General features: G+C 39.4%; 1 protein-coding gene across 1 annotated transcript in view; it reads right to left on the bottom strand.

Annotated features, from left to right (window-relative positions):
- Positions 1–529: 529 nt before the first annotated feature.
- LOC145989146 (ras-related and estrogen-regulated growth inhibitor-like) overlaps positions 530–22,682 on the bottom strand; it is a 309,491-nt gene continuing 287,338 nt past the window's right edge. The window contains exons 7-8 of the mRNA XM_083124437.1: positions 11,394–11,420; positions 530–876 (exon numbers count right to left, since the gene is read on the bottom strand). Of these exons, the coding sequence (XP_082980563.1) occupies positions 665–876; positions 11,394–11,420 (239 nt within the window). The 3' untranslated portion in view covers positions 530–664. The remainder of the gene's footprint in view (positions 877–11,393; positions 11,421–22,682) is intronic.

The following is a 22,682-nucleotide window of genomic DNA, read 5'->3' as shown; positions in this document are numbered from 1 at the left end:
ATTGGGCAGTGACGGGGATTAGGGAGGGGCAGTTGGCAGATTAGGCAGCTGTCCCCTACTTTTTTGCAACTTTTGCCCACGCACTATGCTAAACCTTATCTACCAAGGAAAGTAAACTGAACTTTCCCCCCAGTTTTAACACCTTCCCCCCCAGATTTAGCACCTTGCCCCCCAGTCTTGGAACCAAACCCCCGCCACTGGCATTGGGCTGTAGACGTGTCTAAATGGAACCGTTCATCTGAAAAACACTTACCCACGAAGCTTAATGCTTAGAGTTAATTTACACAAAGTGATTGAACTCTTACGAGGGATTTGCCACTTTCACTTATCTTAGGACACTTTTATCTTCCTTTTTGCAACTCACTATAGTGACCAAAATGTTTGCCACGTTTACTAGACAGGTATAGCAAGCGTTGCACCTGGATGCATGAAGTGCATCTACTATGAAACATGTGATTTTAATAAGTAAGCGTAAACTTGATGTCACTATCAAATAATCCGCTGCATTTCGAACGAAGCTAGAAATATATTATTTACATGTTTTATTTCAAAACTGATAATAATAATAACTTAACAGGCCACCACAAAATATACTCTTTTTCCAACTTTTATTTTTTTGCAGGAGGCGCCTCTAGTTACAGCTCTGTTGTGTGTGCAACAATCATTAATAGCTTGCATTGTTGCCTCGCATTGATATGCTCATTCGCCTGTTTGCGAGGCAGTGCTCGTGGTTCCTGATAATCCCTGCAGATGGCGGTGGAAACTGCCAGGGGCGCGGTCGCGACATCAGGTGGCCGTCCGTGGAAGCTCTGCCTCGAAATGGATGATCCACGCTTTCCTCCTCTTCTTCCACTTCGATCTCTGTCCAGCGGCGACCTGGAAAGAGAAATGGCAAATGTCAAAAAGGATTTCTAATCTGAATTTTCATTACTTAGCTTCACCTTTACCTAAGCACTGGCTTTTGCGTGCATTTGTCGTAACATTTTATTGGGTAATAATACTAGACACATTTCACTAGTTTTACTACATTCACTCTAGGGAATCTGTAGTTGAGAGTAGCGCATGACAGTAGAGAAGGGGAGAAAGCGAGTGGGCCGAGCAAAGAAGTGCAGGTTGCTGCAAACGGCTAGTAGCTGCAGTGGCACTTTCCCCTCCATGCACTCACTTCTTCTCTTCCATGTTCATTGGTCGAGGCCTGTAGACTCATTACTTGCGCATAGCCTTGTTTTCGTTCGCTTCCTCCAGAGATTACCGAGACAGGGTGTAGATTAGAAGAGATCTTGGAGTGTACATAAGCACACGATTAAGACTTGTAAGTATAATGTTACTAACAAACAAGTTAATTAGCAAACAATCGCAAATTGATCGACATAGAGATGTGAAGCTTGCACATTGAAAGAAATTAATAAAAAATTAATCTTTTTTTCAGAATATTGAAAAGGATGAAAAGGCCTACACAAAACAGAACGGAGTGAAGAGAATGAAAAAAAAACAGGAATTAGAAGCATAATCAGTTTCATAAAAGTTTTACGAACGTTGGCCAGGATACATTTAAGGTATAGAAGGATATGCCGTAGAATAAAAGAGAACATAACAAAAGAGCAAATAGCAGGAAGATAAAATTGGAAGGTAACGAAATCGCTTGAGAAAACAAAGGACAGGACAGTTTATCAACGAACAAAAGTCATTAAAGATTGTAAACTCATGTTCATAAAACAATTTGTAATTTGGGTTTCATTATATTTATGAATAATAATCCCCTTGTGGATTTACGTAATTAAATGAACTGAACAACAGGCCAACGCAAGGGTAAATAGCCGGCCTCCGAGGCGAAGTGGTCATCACAACGAGCGTTGACGTCAGAGGTCCCAGGGTCGAATTTCGGCCTGAGCATGGATGTGTGTCCTTTCGTGTGTCCTTTCATCACTTTCATCATATCATCACTCATCCTCATCTTCTCGATTAGCCAAAAGTGGCAGAAATGCGAAGTAAAGTAAACCAAGTCAATCAATCAATCAATCAACCAAGCATAACTAAATATCTGACAGCACTTTGGAAATTGTTTCATCATGTGAGGTTGTAAGTATGGTCTGTTCCTGTGTCTCCAGCCTCGGTTATTCCCTTAGTTTCGAAGAAAAATCCTCGATCTCCTCTTGTCGCCTCTCCTTCTCGACCACCGTTCTCGAAATTTCCTCTCCTATCGAAAAACCATTCTGACATTGAAAGTTCCGAAAAATTGCATCTCCTTGTAACCCTGTCTCGGCTAACTGTAGAGCAAGGGCCGCGCATATCGGCAGAGGAGAAGGAGGAAAATCGAGTGGTGAAAGGGCAGCGTTGCCAACCGTACGGTCCAGACCTTATTCCGTACGCTAAATGCACGGCTTGTCAAAATTTGCTGTTGAAGTTTTATCCCTAATATCTCCGTAAGAAATTCTTAAACCAATCGTACGGACCTCGAAACAAAAATACGGTCCGTTTGCCATGGGCGTTCCGTATTATCCTTTTCAAAAGTTTGCAACGCTGTATAGCGAAGGAGGAAATCTGGTATAAGCGGAACCACAAGCAACGAAACCTGAGCAGACCCGCGACTCCTGTGCACCGTACTCCCGCGTGGAGGGGAGGGGGAGAGTGGACCATGCTTCCTTATGGCCCGAGCTGAACAGAAGAAGGGAAAGCTGCGCGGCGACTTTTCATCCAAAGTTGTTTTTTTTCCCATGTGGAAGCTCTTTAACTCCCGTCGCCCATTGCACAATCCCGTTCCTCTCACTGTTCATTGGTGGAGCCATCTCGCATCACTACTTGCGCAGAGACTTGTTCTCGTTCATCTGGCCTATAGTTAGCTGGTACGGAGTTTAGAATCTTCGTGTTGTCTTCGTGTTTAATAGGTTTAACCTATTAAATATTATTAAACCTATTTAATAGGTTTAACCTATTAAATATTATTGAACCTATTTAATAGGTTTAACATAGCCACGAAACTATTAGGTATGTCTCGACCACAGTAAAAGCAAACCATAGCATTGCATTGATTGATTCAATTGTTGCTTTAAGACCACTATTTTCACAGACAGGTTAATCGGGACTGGACTTACAGTTTAAAGTGAGATCAGCGTGCAATTTGTCTCCACCGGACATCGAACTCGGGACCCCTTGCTTGCAAACCTACCTTATCGAGGAGGCCCCAGTAAACCACACGAAGATCCACGAGAATTCTGTAGAAGTAATTCTAAGCAGATGAAATGGTTCACAATTTGGGATGTTAACGCAATGCGCGGACTTGCTCCACAGTTAGCTGGGACAAGGTTTGCAGACCACGATGGAGACTCATACATTGCTCGTCTTGTGATAGACTGAAAAAATCATCTGGGTATTTTAAATTTGTAATAAATCAGGTTTTTAATTATTTTTCACAAAACGGAACTCGGCCAAAGTGCGGGTCATTCCATGCCAAATGAGGACTAAAAATGGAAAACGATGTAAGTGCCAAAAGCGAAAGTGTTGGGAAATCGCATCGTTCCGCACATCAGCCCGTAAGAACGTGCACACTAGTGACCTCTTTACACGCTGTTTGAACTACTTATAGGGCTACCAGCCACATTTCACGTTTACCATATTATAAAGCATGGCACATTTCACAGTTTAACGTGGAAAACGGCGTTTGGATTATTGTGGCACCAACAGCGTTTACCAATTTTAGTCTTAAAATCATCACAAAATATGAAGTTTTCAACCCGACCATCTCAGATTTTCAAAACATTTGGTAGGATGGTAGAGATGAAGTAGCTTGCTAGTGTAAGGTTCTATCCATCAATGATACACGGTGTTTGTACAGCAGTGTAGCAACATTATAAAAAAATGTCAAATTTAAGTTTACAAGGTCAAGAAAAAAATCATAACTTTTCTTCTGATTATGGTATAACTTTCATCTTGGGCTTATTTTGAAGCTAAGGGAGCATAGTTTTCGCAATAAATAGGCCCATATGAAAATATTGAGACTTTTATTTCAAGGTCACACGATTGACTTTTGACCTTGAATACCTAAAAAAACGTGTCTTCAATTTTGGTGGAAATAAGGTATGTTATACACTTAAATGTAATCTTTGTTTGGTGTGAGTTTCATTTTTGAATGGCTTTCGGAACAGGATTAAAAAATCTGACAGTAGTATGTGCTACATTCAGTGAACACCTTACAGTCTAGTAAAGTAATGTCGTTTTGGAAACTAATTGCGACAGAAATGAAGACAACTGCCTCTATAGTAATCAAATGTGAAGAATCCGATTTTGAAGAGTTCACCACTCTCTGACCTTTAGGATCGCCGCCATCTTGAAAAAAATTCACAAAAATTCACCTTGAAAATTTGAATGAAATAATATTTAGAAAACGGCGAATTGTAGACAAAAAGTGAACATAACCGAAATGATAGAGTAGAAAATTTGCTAAATTATGGCTTTTGTTTGATGGAGCTACCTTGAATTTTAATTGAATTAGAAAGCTGCAACTATGAGTGAAATGAGTTTTAGGAATCTGTCGGAAATTGCATATTTTGAATCGGCAAGGTCAATAAGAATCGAAACAATTTGCGCGATACGGAAAAGCAATCAGTTTAATACTTCCTGATATCGACGGCTATTTTTCTGTTTCGGAAGAAGCCCCCAAAGTATCCTATCAACCAGAACAAAGGGAGTGCCGCGATGGGGTGCGACGGAGACGGTTAGGCAGTTGACAGACTTCATTAATATTTCAATCTCGACCTAGTTTACCGTCGCAGCCTGCGGGTGGATGACGCACCTTTCGGGGACGCGTAATTGACTCGGGGGTTATACATCTCAACTCGCCCGCTGATGGCTTACGCAGAAAAGGAAAACGCAATCACACGAGATCACTCACAGGAGACGATGCGTGTCTACAGGAAATTACGTTCCCGGTAACGTATTAGGAATGTTCGATGAGGCATATGTGTCAGCGTCTGCAGAACACGAATGCTTGAATTTTACTTCAGAATCATCCCATCGTAAACTTTCGCTGTTCACGATTGTATATTTGCCACTGCGGTTGCAGTGTAGACTACGATTAGCTGGATGTCAGATAATATAGGATGGTTTGGGCTCGTACGTACACACATGTACACACACACACACACACACACGTAAGTGTTCATTGAGTAATTTCTGGAAATTGCTGGAAACAGTGTGCGGTTGGGAACAGCGTCAGTATACTATGCATGAATGTCCATTTACATTAGACTGTGTTTGAGTTAGGGTTTGTTTGTTGTTACTCTGTGCACTGTGGGGGATTTCTTGTGACGGGCGTGGCCACAGGATGTGATAACCGTGAGGTGCTGGAATAGAAGCGAAAGAGATTAAGCGCGAAAGGGCAAAATCGCTAAACGAAACTCATGATTAAACGCAAGAGAAACGGGAGCGAAAGGGAACAAGTTCGAACGGAAAAAAAAATCGAAAAAAAGAGCGCAAAGGGTTTAAACTAGGGATCGCCAAATGGATCCGGATCCGAAAAATCCGGATCCGAAAGTTCCGGATCTGGATCCGGATCCGAGAGTTCCGGATCTGAAAGTTTCGGATCTGGATCCGAATCCGAAAATTCCGGATCCGGGTCTTAAAGTTTCGGATCTGGATCCGGATCCGGGTCCGAAAATTCCGGATTTTTTGCATCCGGATCCGAGAGTTTCGTATCTCAATCAAATTATAATATTACCACACCTTAAAAGGTATTATGATCTTCGATTACAAAGAAATTTTTCATTAGTTAGTCCTACAAGAATTTTTTTCAAGTGTTGTTCCTAAAATACTTTGCTACGCATCGGCTAACACACTCGTGCACAAAAATAATCTTACTTGTTTAACATAAAATGTCAGAGGTGATTTTGTAAATGCCATTAAAACGAATATGTATTCATTGGAATGTATTGGAAATGAAAACACACATAAATGTGAGACATTCAATTCCATGATGAAACCTTTAACACATATAACAAGATAGAAATGTTATACCAAATTATGCAGTGTTATATAATTACAAAGTGTAAGACTAACAAGGGAGGTTATCTAAGTGTCCCCCTCCGATTTCCATGAAACTTGGCAGGCGTATAGTGGGGCCCAAAGGAAGAAATACGTGTTTTTTTTGTTTCAGCTAAAAAACTGTTTTAGGGGACAAAATCCCCTCAAATGTCAAGATGAGGACAAATTGAAGTGGGGATCTGACCCCGGTGTCCCCCTCCGATTTCCATGATACTTGCCAGGTGTGTGTATAAACGGGCCCAAATGAAGAAATACGTGTTCTTTTTGTTTCGGCTAAAAAACTGTTTTAGGGGCCAAACCACCCCCCCCCCTCAAATGTCAATATGAGGACAAATTTAAGTGTGCATTTGACCTATGTATCCCCCTCCGATTTCCATGAAACTTGGCAGGTGTATAGTGGGGCCCAATGGAAGAAATACGTGTTTTTTTGTTTCAGCTAAAAAACGGTTTTACAGGGCAAAACCCACTCACTCAATTGTCAAGATGAGGACAAATTGAAGTGGGGATCTGACCGCTGAGTCCCCCTCCGATTTCTATGAAACTTGGCAGGTGTGTGTATAAACGGACCCAAATGAAGAAATACGTGTTTTTATTGTTTGGGCTAAAAATCTGTTCTAGGGGGCAACCTCCCCTCAAATGTCAATATGAGGACAAATTGAAATGGGGATCTGACCCCTGTGTTCCCTTCCGATTTCCATGAAACGTGTTAGGTGTATAGAGGGGCCCAAAGGAAGAAATACGTGTTTTTTTGTTTCAGCTAAAAACTGTTTTAGGGGCAAAATCCCCTCAAATGAAAAGATGAGGACAAATTGAAGTAAGGATCTGACCCCTGTGTCCCCCTCCGATTTTCATGAAACTTTGCAGGTGTTTAGAGGGGCCCAAAGGAAGAAATACGTGTTTTTTTTTGTTTCGGCTAAAAAACTGTTTTAGGGGGCAAAACCCGCCTCAAATATCAGGATGAGTACAAATTGACGTGTGGATCATCTGACCCCTGTGTCCCCCTCCGATTTCCATGGAATTTGACAGGTGTATAGAGAGACCCTATGCCCCCTGTTTTTTCCTATGCCATATTTACGTGGTTTCGGGGTCAGATCCCCACTTCAATTTCTCCTCATCTTGACCTTTGAGGGGGGCCTCTATACACCTACCAAGTTTCATGGAAATCGGAGGGGCAGACTTAGACCTCGCTTGTAAGTGTATTAATTAATTACAAATCGCGCACGCGCGTACACACACTATATATATATGTGTGTATGTATGTATATTATATATATATATATATATATATATATATATATGTATATTAGCAGGTAACAATATGTTATAAGCACATTCTTACTTTCCAAAGAAGCGCATGTGGGATGGCAAAACGGATCCGGATCCGAAAATTTTGGATTCGGATCCGAAAGTTCTGGATCCGGATCTGAAAATTCCGGATCCGTGGATCCGGATCCGAAAAATTTTAGGATCCGGATCCTAAGGATCCGGAACCAACCGGATCCGGATTTCGGATCCGCTAGGATCTGGATCTGGCCATCCCTAGTTTAAACGTGAGACGGATTAAGCGCGAACGGAACAAGAGCGAACGCGAAGGGAATAAGAGCCAAAGTAACAATCGCGAAACAGATTAACCGCTACATTTTCACTTTGGTGGTTGTTCTGGCGACCGTTTCCCCGTTATGGTGACAACCCGTGGCCAGCATGATCCCCGGATTTGTCCTCTTTGGACTTCTCTTTGGGGGATTTTCATACGTAATATTCCAAGGACGCTCTTGGAACTGAAGGATCGCATCAGAGATCTCGCTACCAGTATCCCGACAAACATGGACAGTGTCACACTGGTCCGACGTAGCTTGGATGAATGCGTGGAGCCCAGCGGTACTCATTTGCAAGGGGTTATATTCTATAATTAACTACTAAATGTCATTTTTTCTGTACAATTAGGTTCTGTGATTGTTAATTAAAATAAATTTTTCCATAGACAACTGCGACTTTAAATTACGCTATATACACTGCCGTATAATGTTCTGTTTTCTATGTGCAGATAAATTCACTGCTCTACAGTGATTTTGCTGTTTGGGAAATGTTGACATTTTCTTAATGATTTCGATGTGGAAACATCGAAAATGATGTTTGTTTTGCTCCATCACGTATAGTTTTTGCACAAAACTCGAACTTCAGAAATTTGATATTTACATTAAAAAATGCCTATATTTCAATATGGACGTATTTGTTTTTAACAGATATTTATGAAATATATCTTTTTTTTTGCAAATGAAACAGTACAGCTCATGCGACATACACAGAATAACCTGTTAGTGTACTTAGTTCATGAATTTCACAGCAGATGGCAGTAACAGACAGCATTACGAAGTGCGAAATACTAGATGGCAGTAGTTGGTGGACGCGACAAAAGTTTTCCGCCAATGTGACATTAGTTGTCATCTCTTGTTGTTGCGCAGTTGATTGAGTGCACATGCAGGAAAATGGAACGTAGGAAGTGCAAAAACAATCCCAGTAATATTTGTTACATCTGTGGAAGTTACGTGGTGTTGAAGCAAAGGCAAAAAAATACGTCATTTGTTAAGGCAGCATATCATGCTTATTTCGGGATTAGACTAGGGGATCAAGATAAATCATTTGCGCCCCACACAGTGTGCCGAGTTTGTGTAGAAGATTTAAGGAACTGGACAAAAGGTAAGAAGCAAGCTATGGCTTTTGGTGTCCCTATGGTGTGGCGGGAGGCAACTAATCACAGCAGTGATTGTTACTTTTGTTCTTGTGAAGTGAAAGGTTTTAATGCAAAGAACAAAAAAACAATACAGTATCCTAATGTGCGATCGGCAATGAGACCTGTACCTCACGGTCCTGATGTCCCGGTACCTGATCCACCAAGTGGTTTACAGATAGGTTCGGATTCTGATTCCGTGATCGACACACAAGATGATGATTATCGCGTTGAGGAGGGAAACGAGCCCCAGCTCTTTACGCAACCAGAACTTAATGATTTGGTGAGAGACTTGAATTTATCAAAGCAAGCTGTTGAACTCTTAGGATCGATATTGAAAGAGAAAAATTTACTTGCTGCAGGGACATCTTCAACATTATTTAGGCACCGGAGGAATTTATTCAATACTTTTCTGCGGAAGAAGATTTGGTGTATTGTAATGATGTGACCAAACTCATGAAGAGACTTACAGGAATGGCTATTCTGCACAGGATTGGAGGTTATTCATAGATTTAAACAAGTTAAGTTCAAAGGCTGTCCTACTACACAATGGAAACCAATACCCTTCTGTGCCATTAGCATATTCCGTACACCTCAAGGAGAATTACCAAAATATGTCACTGCTCTTGCAGAAGATAAATTACGGAGAACAGAATTGGGTTTTGTGTGGTGACCTAAAAGTTATTAAGTTATTTGTTTATTGATGGGGCATCAGCTAGGATACACAAAATATCCATGTTATATTTGCGAATGGGACAGTAGAGATAGAGAGAAAAACTTGACACAAAAAAATTGGCCTCTTAAGACACGAACGCATCCAGGGCAGTAAAAATGTGGCGAACGCCAGCCTAGTTGACCCTGCGAGGACCTCCATTACATATAAAATTAGGTCTCATGAAGCAATTCGTTAAGTCTCTCGATAAGAATGGAGAGTGTTTCAAATACCTCACCAAAAAATTTCCAAGTATCTCACATGCTAAGTTGAAAGAGGGAATTTTCATAGGACCTTAAATACGAAAGTGATTTCAAGATTCCAGTTTCGAAGAATGCATGAACAACATGGAAAAGGAAGCTTGGACAGCTTTCAGAAGTGTATGTGAAAATTTCTTGGGTAATTACAGACATGAAAATTACAAGAGCATCGTGTCTCATATGCTGCTCAAGTTCAAAAATTTAGGATGCAACATGAGCCTTAAAATTCATTTCCTGTTCTCGCATTTGGACAGATTTCCTCCTAACTTAGGTGAAGTCAGTGAGGAACATGGAAAGCGTTTCCATCAAGATATTAGCGACATGGAGCACCGATACCAGGGAAGATGGAGTACAACAATGATGGCGGATTACTGTTGGACGTTGCTACGTGAGGAACCAAACACCGTTCACAAAAGAAAATCCAATCTTCGATGCTTCTAAATAAGGAAAAAGAAGAAATGAGGTAAATACCTAATTCAAATTATACATTTCGTATACTTTTTATGACTATTTGTTGTGAGATTTACATTCCTTGTGTAATATTTCCCTAATGTCTGTAACTTGATTTTCGTATGTAAATACCGCTCTCGGCTGAAATTTAATTTATATTTTGTGAAAAATTCTGACGTGATGGAAGAAAACCAATAACATATTCGTGATCAGCGTACATGAAATATTTTATATCACCTCTTAACCGGAAAACAGCTCTCAAAAAGTTTTATTTTGTAGAGCATTGTGTAAGCTTATATTTCGGCAAAACTATTTCAGAAGTGTCAAGCCTGAACTTTTTTCAAACACTTATAAGATTTAATGTTATAAGACTTGCATATAATAATACAGAGAGGACCATTAAAAGTCACCCGAAACTGAAACAACGAATAAGTGGATAATGTCAATGGCGTAAATAACACCCCCGCAACCTCTGCGGGCGGGGAGGAAACGAACTTTGGGAGTGCAGTAAGAATGATAAATGAAGAAAGACTGATAGTTCACAGAAGGTTTCCTGTCGGCGTTAAAAAAAATATTTTCAAGAGAACATTTCATATTTTTCTGCCCATGCAAATGCAAACAGAAAATGTTAATCACTAGAAAAGTAGAAAGTGGATTATCAGATTAGAAGAAATCCTTCATTAGCTGAATTGTTTAGATCGCCGAAGTGTAGACGACAGACAACAAAATGTGCTGGCAAGGCTGATTTCCACCGCTCCCCGCCCCTACTCACAATTTCTTCGAAACGGAAAAGATATTCGACGAACTGACAGAAGATATTGGCTCTCTCGGCAAATTGGATTGTTTTGTAGTAAATATTTTTACCGTGCTTTAGATATTCTAATAAATCAAGTTAACAATAGATTTCAGGGTATGAAGCAAAGAAAGATTCACGCCCGACAGCCCTAACGGAACACACCGGCAGATAGTTATAGGTCTTTTCAGTTCTTACGGCGGGCACTCTAGAAGCTGACAAGGGAAGTGGGGAGCGGGGAGGTGACCAATCCATCGCGATAAGAAACGCGGCAGCCTGTAGAACGAGGTTCACGTAGTACTTATTTCCGCCACGTCGTATCTCTCGGCGCCACCGCTGTTGTCTGCTTGGTCTGCTGCGAATTCCCCGCTCCACACTTCCCTTGCCAGCTTCGAGGGAGCCTGCCGTAAGAACTGAAAAGGCCTATAGTGGAATCCGCTACTAATTTCTGGGAGAGATATGAAGATGTACTATAGCTACAGAAATTATTTGTTTTCGGAATGTAGTGTTAACTGGAATCGGAAGAAAAAGCACGTCGAACATCAGTGAAGTTGCAGAATTCCTCTTGATAGGAAACTAAATTCTGGCTAAATTCCCCGCCACCTAAACAGTCCAGTCAAGGTCGAGCTTCCCCTTGCCTCCTCGACACCCCTGGCCCTCCAAAGATGCCACGCTTCTTCTAAGCTGCTCGGTCGACACTTGGCGCTTTGTACACCCACCGGCGAAAGAAACAGCAGGCGAATTCTCCATCACCATTTTCATTCGGTCTGAATTACACAATGTGTTGAGAATGAATTGAAATACAGACGTCAATAAGCAGGGAACAATGTCTGCTTCGAAACAAAATATTTTCATTCCTTAATACAACACAGGATGTAGAATAAGAAAGTAATGAAAATAGCGGTGGACAATTTGCTTACCATTATCTTTGCCGTTGACTGTACGTATGCGGTTCATTTTGTCTTCGCTGGTGTATTGCGAACGGATTATTTGGTTTTGCATTCATTATGAATTACATTGAGGAGCAGCGTCCTACGTGCGGTGCAATAGCAGGTGTAAGTGATGGTGGCGTACGTGCCTGGCGAACGGACGTTAAAAAATAAAGTAAGGTAAACATTGGAAACGTTTACAAGTTTTTTCAGAAATCTTGCATATAACGAAGAAGCAAGGAAGAACATCACCTTTGCAGAAGTACAAAAAGTCACGGCCGAAGCTTCTGGAATTTCTGAAAAGTCTGTACAACTTATCAGCAGTGCTTTTTAACTTCGGCAGAGGCTCGAGGTGTGATCGTTGTCTTCAAGTCACCAACAAAGAGTAAAAACGACTGAACTGGACGATTTTGACATGAGTTTTGATGTAGTAGGGGCTGCCTCTACAAAGATCAGCGGCTACATTGTTGTTAGGAATTGTTTTTCCTTTTGTTTATTCATGCGCCCCGTTTTTCGTTTGCGGTTTACATTTTATAATATCATTCTCAAGTGTAAACTTTAAGCTTCCTGGAAGAAGCCTTGTTCGTTTCAAATTGCAAACCATGTGGTAAAATCTTGCAAAAATGAAACACTGCCTCAGTGGCACAGTTCAGTGGCCCAAATTTGCTCTCGCCACTGACGTTCACTGGTTCGAGTCCCGGCCTTCTGTTCTTTGTGAGTGTCCATTCGTCAGTGTCATCCAATCATTCATCCTCATCGTCGCGATTGGTCAAAGGTGGCATAAAATCAGTGCTAAATAATACAAATACACAAAAAATATGCCAATTGCTGTAGGGTCTGAACCTTGACATCTCAGAAATTGATAATTTTTGGTACAGTGGTAGTCAGAGCCGTAGCTACAGATTTCTGCGCACGGGCCGAGAATAAATTTCGCCAACTCACGTGAAGCTCTGCGTATATATTTTCTCGGACTCCTTGTGAAAGCTTCTCTCTCTCGCTCAATGTCATTTTCACCTGGCCGACCACTTCTCTCCTTGACACACAAACACCCAGTTTCAACAAACTTTACATGCGAATTGTAGATTGGCTTCCTGGTTGGTGCTGCTTTCCCGTACTTCATCCTAAATTTTCGTTGGATATCCGTTGCACTCTTTGTTTTGTCAAATTCTAGCACGCAGAAAACCTTCTCAGCTCCAGAGAGCGCAATCTAGATTATGACACCACCTAGCGACGATATATGGAACTACACGTACACGTAACACCTGCAAAGAGGAAAAAACTTACAACTTTACTCTTTGAAATGATGTACTTTGTATCTTTGTAATGCTACTCGTTTGGCTACAATAACTTTTTTAAAGTGTTCCCGGACATTTGTTACACGCTGTATATTCAAATGTATATGTATAATGTATGTATACATACATACACAGAGACTTAGAGTACAACACACATAAATTTGCCGTTGCGTAGATACCAATTTTCGTTTCGTCTCCCTCTCTCTTAGTATCACGTGTTCTACCCTGCTCGAAAACCTTCGCTATTGTTGCCATATTGTCATTCCATTACTGGACACACTCGCGCAAACATCATTGAAAACAATTGAATAGCGCTCCAGCTCGCGGTTCACACCGTTCGGCAGGGACGGTAATGTGGCAATATAGCACGGCGTAGTGGTTGCTTCTTTTATGCAGCGCATGTTCATTGGCTAGCTAGTAACTAGTGTTGCCAACTGTAATAATGAAGCACTATTTCTGTCACGGAAGGGGAAAGGCAGGTAAAATGACGGTGAGTTTTGTTGGATTGGAAGCACCATATTTTTATTTTATACTAAGTATTTTACCGGTTTGACGTTGTGTGCGTGTTGCGTGTGTGTATGTGAAAGTGTGTGTTTGTTAATGAACGTTAAATTCCATAATGCCTCCAGTTCTGTCAAAGTTGAAATCAAAAACCTTGCATAGCCAAGCTCTGGAAATTCTAAGCAACGTGCACGAGTTCATGAAGGAGGAAGGCAGTGAAGGTGTTAGCATCCCAATTCAGCATTTTGGCAAGAGAGCAGCGGCTGCGACTGTTGTTCCTGAACGAACAATCAGGACTATCATGAACGAAAGACAATCTCTTGAGATGTCAGAAGGCCCCTTCACATCATTCCACACTCCCGGGAAAGAACGTCAAAGACCAGCGACCAAATCGTCAGTGGACGCTTTCGATGAAAACGACTACGCTCTGCGTGAAAATGAAGTGCCGACATTGAAAAAATTGCATGTCAAATTACAGGCGGACATACATTTTGCGGGAAGTCAAGAGAGTTTGCGACGTTTGCTGCGAAAGATGGGATTTAGGTGGAGGAAGAGGAGACTGTCATTTTTGCTGCTTAATAAGTAGTGTAATTGGGTAGTTTCAAAATAATACTTTGTAGGTATCCTCTTTTATCCTCTTTTTTTATCAATTGAATATCAGTTTTTGACATATTTTGACAATTTTTTGTCGATGTTTTAGCGTTTAGCGATGTTTTAGTAAAATTTCCCTTTTTTCCCACTCATACTTGGTAGGTATATCACGATCTTACGTGATATAACTTAACCTTTCCTTTTTTACTTACTTATTGTTTCAAAATAATACTTTGTAGGTATCCCTTTTTTTATCAATTGAATATCAGTTTTTGACATATTTTGACAATTTTTTGTCGATGTTTTAGCGTTCAGCGATGTTTTAGTACAAATTTTCACTGCACCACTTTTTTCCCCACTCATACTTGGTAGGTATATCACGATCTTACGTGATATAACTTAACCTATCTTTTTTTCTTACGATTTTTTAATTTTTTTACGATCCTAAGTGATATAACTTAACCTATCATTTTTTTTTATTTACGCACCGAACTAACTTACATTGGACTCCGTTTGTTTTATTTATTTCAGTATTTTAAAGTTTTTTCACATATTTTTTATATACCCTAAAAATGTGTAGATTTTTTTTAGTATGTGGCAATTTTTTTTTACGAATTTTAAAACTGTTCCGTCACCCTCTCGTTCTTCACGTCCGGAATCGACACTTGCTTGCTGAGACTAATGTAGCGTTCTTCATTCTCGGCCAAGACACCTATACGTTTCGGATCGTAGCCAAGATGTCTCACCAGGTGGTGAAAATCATATCCGCTTCCGTTGTGAAATAATATGGGGATGAATTTAGGTTTCTGGATTTTAAGATTGCACTTGTTGCAAATTCCACCTATGTAGTTTCCGCTGAAATGACCGTGGTGGAATATTTTTTTGTTCTCATCAGTGAAACTTTGATCACATACCGGACACACCTCATTGGAATTGTAATTTTGAAGTTCATTTTCAGTTAAAGGTGCCATCGGTTTTGATGTAAGCAGTACGCTACCAATTACCTCAACCTCCTCCACCATTTTTTCCAGGAAGTGTTCGATTACATTTGGCCCGCGGTATATATATGCTTCATTTATTTTATCACGTCGCACAACAACATAGCCGAAACTATTAGGTTGATGAAGCTGGTACGGCGTTGTGGAGGAAATTTCAGGATCCGGTTCGCAGTAGGAGAGTGGTTTCAGGAAAGACTCGAAATCTGCGACGATGATTGCGGGATGTTCCAACAATGCCTTGTGCATTTTGAATTCTTCGACTTCGTTCGTTTCGGGCATCAACATTCTAGCCGGTCTGTTGTCGCCGCAATAAATTTTATGTTCGGCAAGTTTCTCGATAGCAATTTGACGACTATGAAGATTTTGATGATCACGTCGGTCACGATCGTCGAACGTGGTTAGGCATCTCGGGCAAACTTCGATGTTGTTTGCATGCTTGGTAGTTTGACTTCTGACCAAGCGTGATAGTGAACGAATGAGACAGTAATGGTGCACACTGTCGTTTGAAATGAGAAGAAGATTAATCACACGAGCATCGTCATCGTCGATATCGGTTATCCTTACGGGATGCACGAGATATTTATCTGACGTAAAGGAATATACATTAATAGCGATGCGTTTTCCTGCACGATTTTCGAACTTTGTTATATCCGACAATGTCACCGGGTATTCGATGCCAGACATTACACTTTCAAACTCGGACTCGTATTGTTTGTAATGTCCAACCCACTGTGGATTATTTTTGCAATGAACAGGATGCAGTGCAGCCAATATACACCAAAGGAAACACTTGTTATCGCTGTTCTGTATATTTAACACAGCCCTCTTGTGTTGAATGTTCGGTGGAAGAGGAACGTAGCTGAAAGCGCGAAGAGGCGAGAATTGGTTCACGTAAACAGTTAACGTGTGAGGACTTCCACATAGAGACCATCCCGACACTTTAGCCTCGAAATCGTCATGTTTCTTAACCAGCTCGTTGGAAACTTTATAATAGAAGTTGTCCAAATTTTCGACGTCAGCAAAATAAAGTGTCTGGTTTTTTGTACGATGATAAAAAATACTCGTTGTGCCATCAACTTTCTCGTATTCAGAACACAGAACAACGTATACTTTTATAGAGTTGTTTTCAAGTTTATCTTTTAAAATATTTAGTACAGATGTTTTCGTTTCATCCAAGAAACTAAGGATGTCACGGCCTGGTTCTGACTTAATTGAAAAATCCTGGAGTTGGTTGTTGAATGCAGATCTAATTGGTTTGGGTTCATTGGATAATTTAATTTGCTTGGAAGTGGAAGCTTCCGTTTCTGAATGATCGATTTTCCTTTTCGATGCTTGTCCGGTCGATGGTTTGCAAATTTTGAGATGTTTACTTAAATTTGCAATGCTGATCATTTTTCCGCATCGAGCACAGGGCTTAGAAGGTAACGAACGATTAATTCTCGAACCTGTTTCGCTACATCTTGCCCTGTGTACCGTTAAATTGTTCCTTGAGATTAGCTTCCCACAAGTAACACATTCAGTTTTATCATTTTTACGATTGAAACTGGTGGTGGATGCCATTATGCTTTCTCCAAAATCACAGAAATCAAAAAGTCTAGTATATAGCGATACAATTTTCAGGTATGTTATTTATATAGAATTTCTTGGGTGCGAATACAAAACTCAAAAATTCAATGTACTGTGAATACAATTTTCAAGTATGTTATTTATATAGAATTTCTTGGGGTGAATACAAAACTCAAAAAATTCAATCTACTGTGAATACAAATTTCAAGTATGTTATTTATATAGAATTTCTCGGGGTGAATACAAAAATCAAAATTCAACTTAACGTGAATACAATTTTCAAGCATGTTATTTATATAGAATTTCTTGGGGTGAATACAAAACTCAAAAAATTCAATCTACTGTGAATACAATTTTCAAGTATGTTATTTATATAGAATTTCTCGGGGTGATTACAAAAATCAAAATTCTACTTAACGTGAATATATTTTTCATGTATGTTATTTTATATAGAATTTCTCGGGGTAATTACAAAACTCAAAATCCGAGACAGTTCAGTTTTAACGTGTTCATATTTGAAAAAAAAATGCAAAATACGCCTTGGAGATTTCAACCAATCCACTTTACTAGATTGGGGAAACTCTAACTATTGTTATTTGGAACCTTTAACCTTTTTTGGTGACGTAGAGTACGCGTAGAGAGGTTGGGTTTAGTGTGTCGGTCGAGTCTCGGTGTCCTCTGTCCTCCCATACCAAAATAAACATAGGTCGTCATGGAACAAAAAAAAATGTACCGAAAATTTTCTAAGTCGAGCGTTAAAAAAATTTTAAATTGCAAATATCTCGAAAACGGTAAGAGTTATCGAAAAAATATATCGAAAAACACCCCCATACGGCATCGTTAGATGCCCCCTGTCGATTTTGGAGGTGTAGAATACGTATACCAAGTTTTGGTGGTCCTGGGGTCAAGGGTTAAGAAGTTAGCGCACCCCCTCCCAAAAACTTTGATCACTCGTAACTTTTGAACGAATTGTCATAGAGAGGTCGGGTTTAGTGCGTCGGTCGAGTCTCGGTGTCCTCTGTCCAACCATACCAAAATAAACATAGGTCGTCATCGAACCATTTTTTTTTTCATCAATCGAAAATTTTTTCCAAGTCCTGCGTTAAAAAAATCTTAGGACAAAAAAAAACTACAAAGACAGAGACATGGACATAGACATTACATATAGACATAGACATTACACATAGACATTAGACAACTTAACCTAACTTAACCGGGAACACGAGCCCGGGGACAGGGATAGGACCCCGGGAACAGGGGTCCAGGGACGAGGGGAAAGGGACTCCCGGGAACACGAGCCCAGGGACAGGAATAGGACCCCGGGGACAGGGGTCCAGGGACAGGGGGGACCCCCGGGGACAGGGGGTGGTCACTCCACCGCAGCAGTGGTTGAACGCAGCTAATGATCGAATATTGTTTCCAATGTGCTTTGGATACATACATGAACACCATATATATATATATATACTGCTGGACAAAAAAAAACCGGACTCTTGCATTTTTTGTGATAACGCATGCATTCTGATTCGAAGGCTAACTAAATTATTGGAAATATATTCAACAGAAAACAAACTTTGAGGATGTTCTACATACATTAATAAGTTAAATTAGAACAAAAACGAAAGTTACAGAAAACTACCAAACTGAGAGCGTAATTCATAAGTAATTGCAATTCAGATGTCAAATATTAAATTGTCCGGTTTTCTTTGTCCAGCAGTATATATCAAGAACAACATATACATTAAACAACCCCGTTCTGAATCCGTAGACTCAACACAGAGAAGTAAATATACACGCTGATCAAGACTCCTAGACACGCTGAAAAACTTTCGACCACGATCGGGTTCGAACCTATAGGCCACACGTAGAACGAACAATGACAAGAACGAGTGAACGCCTTAACACGCACGGCTACGGAGGAGAACCGAGAGAGGTCGTGTAAAATTGTTCTTATATACCCAACAAAACTCAGAAAATGTCATACGCGAGAGCTATATTTTGCAACAACTATAATTACCCAACACTAGCAACAAGAACAAAAAAAATATATCAATTGCTTGTATAATATTAATTAGTAACTTTAGATAATATTAATTATTAGTTTTCAGTTGTATATGAATAGAACCTATGCTCGGAAATCCAAAATGGCGACCGGAAGTGGGGTTATCTTGGAAACTGTAAGACTTAGGAAAAATCTGTTTGCGGATTCATCACGTACGCCTATACGTGAGAAAAAGTATGAATAGAACCTATGCTCGGAAATCCAAAATGGCGACCGGAAGTGGGGTTATTTTGGAAACTGTAAGACTTTGGAAAAATCTGTTTGCGGATTCATCACGTACACCTATACGTGAGAAAAAGTATGAATAGAACCTATGCTCGGAAATCCAAAATGGCGACCGGAAACAGAGTTATCTGATCGCTTTCGCGTTTGCCTTTACGATTTTTTCCGTTAAGGTTGCAAGAAACGCATCATTTTCTGGCGTAGAACTGTCTTTTTACCCCTATCAACAATCGAACCAACATCAAGATCGTCTGCGAGTTCAACAGTCCGTTGCCCGAGGATACCGTGTGCAGCGTCATCCTGATCGCAGAGAAGTCCTTCGCGTACGACGTGAAGAACGAGAGGGTGACGGAACAGTTTTAAAATTCGTAAAAAAAAAAATTGCCACAACTAAAAAAAATCTACACATTTTTAGGGTATATAAAAAATATGTGAAAAAACTTTAAAATACTGAAATAAATAAAACAAACGGAGTCCAATGTAAGTTAGTTCGGTGCGTAAATAAAAAAAAATGATAGGTTAAGTTATATCACTTAGGATCGTAAAAAAATTAAAAAATCGTAAGAAAAAAAGATAGGTTAAGTTATATCACTTAGGATCGTAAAAAAAATAAAAAATCGTAAGAAAAAAAGATAGGTTAAGTTATATCACGTAAGATCGTGATATACCTACCAAGTATGAGTGGGGAAAAAAGTGGTGCAGTGAAAATTTGTACTAAAACATCGCTGAACGCTAAAACATCGACAAAAAATTGTCAAAATATGTCAAAAACTGATATTCAATTGATAAAAAAAGGGATACCTACAAAGTATTATTTTGAAACAATAAGTAAGAAAAAAAGGAAAGGTTAAGTTATATCACGTAAGATCGTGATATACCTACCAAGTATGAGTGGGAAAAAAGGGAAATTTTACTAAAACATCGCTAAACGCTAAAACATCGACAAAAAATTGTCAAAATATGTCAAAAACTGATATTCAATTGATAAAAAAGAGGATAAAAGAGGATACCTACAAAGTATTATTTTGAAACTACCCAATTACACTACTTTAATATGATGCATATTGTTTTCTGTGTTAAAATTGCCATGCTTTGATGGGTGACCAAGTTCATAGCAGGGTCGACGGAAGGGGAGGGCGAACCGTGCCACCGGCCAGGGCGGCAAAATTTGAAGAGAAGAAAAAAATAAGCCTATTGAAAACTGTGGTCGAGCGAGATATTCTTTTGCGCTTAATAGTATTGAAATAGCATAAGAAGTCTCATTATTTATTTTATATTTTGATGTTTTACTTAGGAATATATTGATTTTCAATTTCCCGTTGCTGCGTAATGGCGGGGGGGGGTGGGGGGGTGTTCGAAATGGAGCGGCATCTACCGCCACCGCCCAGGGAGGCAAAATGACTAGCGCCAGCCCTGGTTCATAGCAAAAGAAAAAGCCGCGCAGCTTATCGTCTAGTGGCAGTATATGTACTTGTTATTGTTGTGGAAGCTGACATCGTTTGTAAATGTAGAACAAAGGCAACCGACTTTCGCCGATGACAGAGAGGAAATAATAATACTGCTTGAGGAGGAGTGTCCAAATGTCGCGGTTTAACACGTTGGCATGTTGTTATCTGCCGTTGCAGTTCCGTACCAGTGTATACGGGTTTTGGGAGTGTACAGTTAGAACGCCACCAGTGCATTAATGCAATGAAAAATAATATTTTTTTATTTTGTTTGAAATCACTCAAATAAGGAATCGTATGAAGAAGTCTTCTTTGCAGCATTTTTGGTAATTTTACGTATGTGTTAGTTCATATTTTGCGAATTTTTAGTCAATATGTATGTAGCTACATACAAAGCCACTTGTTAGTACATATTAATCCTAGTCCTGGTATAATGCATGACGTTTAAAACTCAACGTTAGATAGACCTGAATTCTCTAATTTCCTTGTTGTACGTAACAGCTGTGCATCTGCTCCATTAGCAACACTGCTTCTTTAGTTCTGTCGCGCATCGCACGGCAGAAATATCTGTGCTGGACTCTACACACAAAATATCCCGCGAAGTCTTTCAAAGGCATTAAGAAGTATGTTAATCTTGCCATGAGTTTTGCCCATGAGAATAGATTAGGATTTCCACATACAGTTTGAAAGATTGTGTCGAAAATACTCAAATTGCTATAAGTGATGAGTAGTGTAACTTTTGAGAAGGACTTTAACAATTAATTTTCTTAAGTGCCAATGAAAAAGAAAACGCAAACAAATTGAAAAATACTGAAAATGTTAAAGATTGGAACAGGTGTGTGCCAGGACAATTTTAACAGTAAAGTTAAAATAAATATGTGATAATAGAAATCATTGCAGATTCGTGTTATAAATGTATTACAATTTAAGTTTCAGAATTACTTTGATATTTCGATTTACATTGCAGCAAACTTTATGTTAATGGAGATGTATGTAACATTCATATCTTATCGTCGGAAGTCGTGCCAATTAAAGTCGAACATGTAGTAAAATGAAATGTAAAACTTTATTTTAAAAATAAAGTACTTACTTCTTGCTGCCGTGTGTTTTCTATTTCCGGCGCTCATGAATCTTCGTTAGCGTCTGTGGATTCAAACTTTTTCTTGAAAACTTCAATAAAATCGTTTCATTTCTAATGTCCACTTTCTCTCTTATCTTCTATCTTTTCCTATTTTGAGTCCTAGAAAGTTTCTTTGAAGACATCATTTATAATAATTGCACAATTTCGGGTACACACAGCTTCATGAAAAGCACGTTGACAATACAATACTCCTCGCAAAGTGAGTGTATAGTTCGTAGTAGCTACATCTAAACTACGTAGAATAAGATGAGTGCTTCTGTGAAGTTATGAGAGCGTCAATTCTGATTGCCTTTTGTCCGGTCGCTGCTTTTGTTTCGCAAATTTTCATGTATCGTAATGTTCTTAATGGGTCATTGTCGCATATGAGAAAGCAGCCACTACTGAGAAAGATCAAAGATGTCCGGTCCGAGTATAGTTGTGTCTCCAAGTTAAGCAACATAGACGTTTATTTATTATTATTGTTCTAAGTGACGTGTACTCTCGGCCTATACACCATTTATTTGAAAGCTGCCTGGGAAGATCATTGAAAGAGCCAAAGACCATCACGACGTATTCTTTAAGTGAAATAGCTTTTCTGAAGATATATTGTTTTGCGTCAAATTTCGCAAAAAATATTTTGTTTTAAAGGAAAATTTAGTACAGTTGTTACGACATGCAGACTGCAGTTTACAGCAATAGTATTTTTACAGTTGCATATACTATTGGAAATATTCACTAAGAAGTTGTAATACACATCCTCACTAACAACCAAATAATATATATATATATATATATAGTATTATATATAAAAATTGGATATTTATTTATTTCATTTTATTTGTTTAAAAGAAAAGCTTCTAATGAGAACGCAGCGAGCAAAAAAAAAAATCAATATCTTTGCAAACTGGCAATGATATTGTTTTAATAGGACGCCAATACTTTCGAGGGGATCGCATGCATCCTATATTACAAGA

Source organism: Lepisma saccharinum, chromosome 6 (assembly GCF_977018435.1).
Source record: "Lepisma saccharinum chromosome 6, izLepSacc3.1, whole genome shotgun sequence".
NCBI lineage: Eukaryota > Metazoa > Arthropoda > Insecta > Zygentoma > Lepismatidae > Lepisma > Lepisma saccharinum.
Note: the sequence above shows the minus strand (reverse complement) of the source record. Positions and strands in the feature narration are given on the sequence as shown.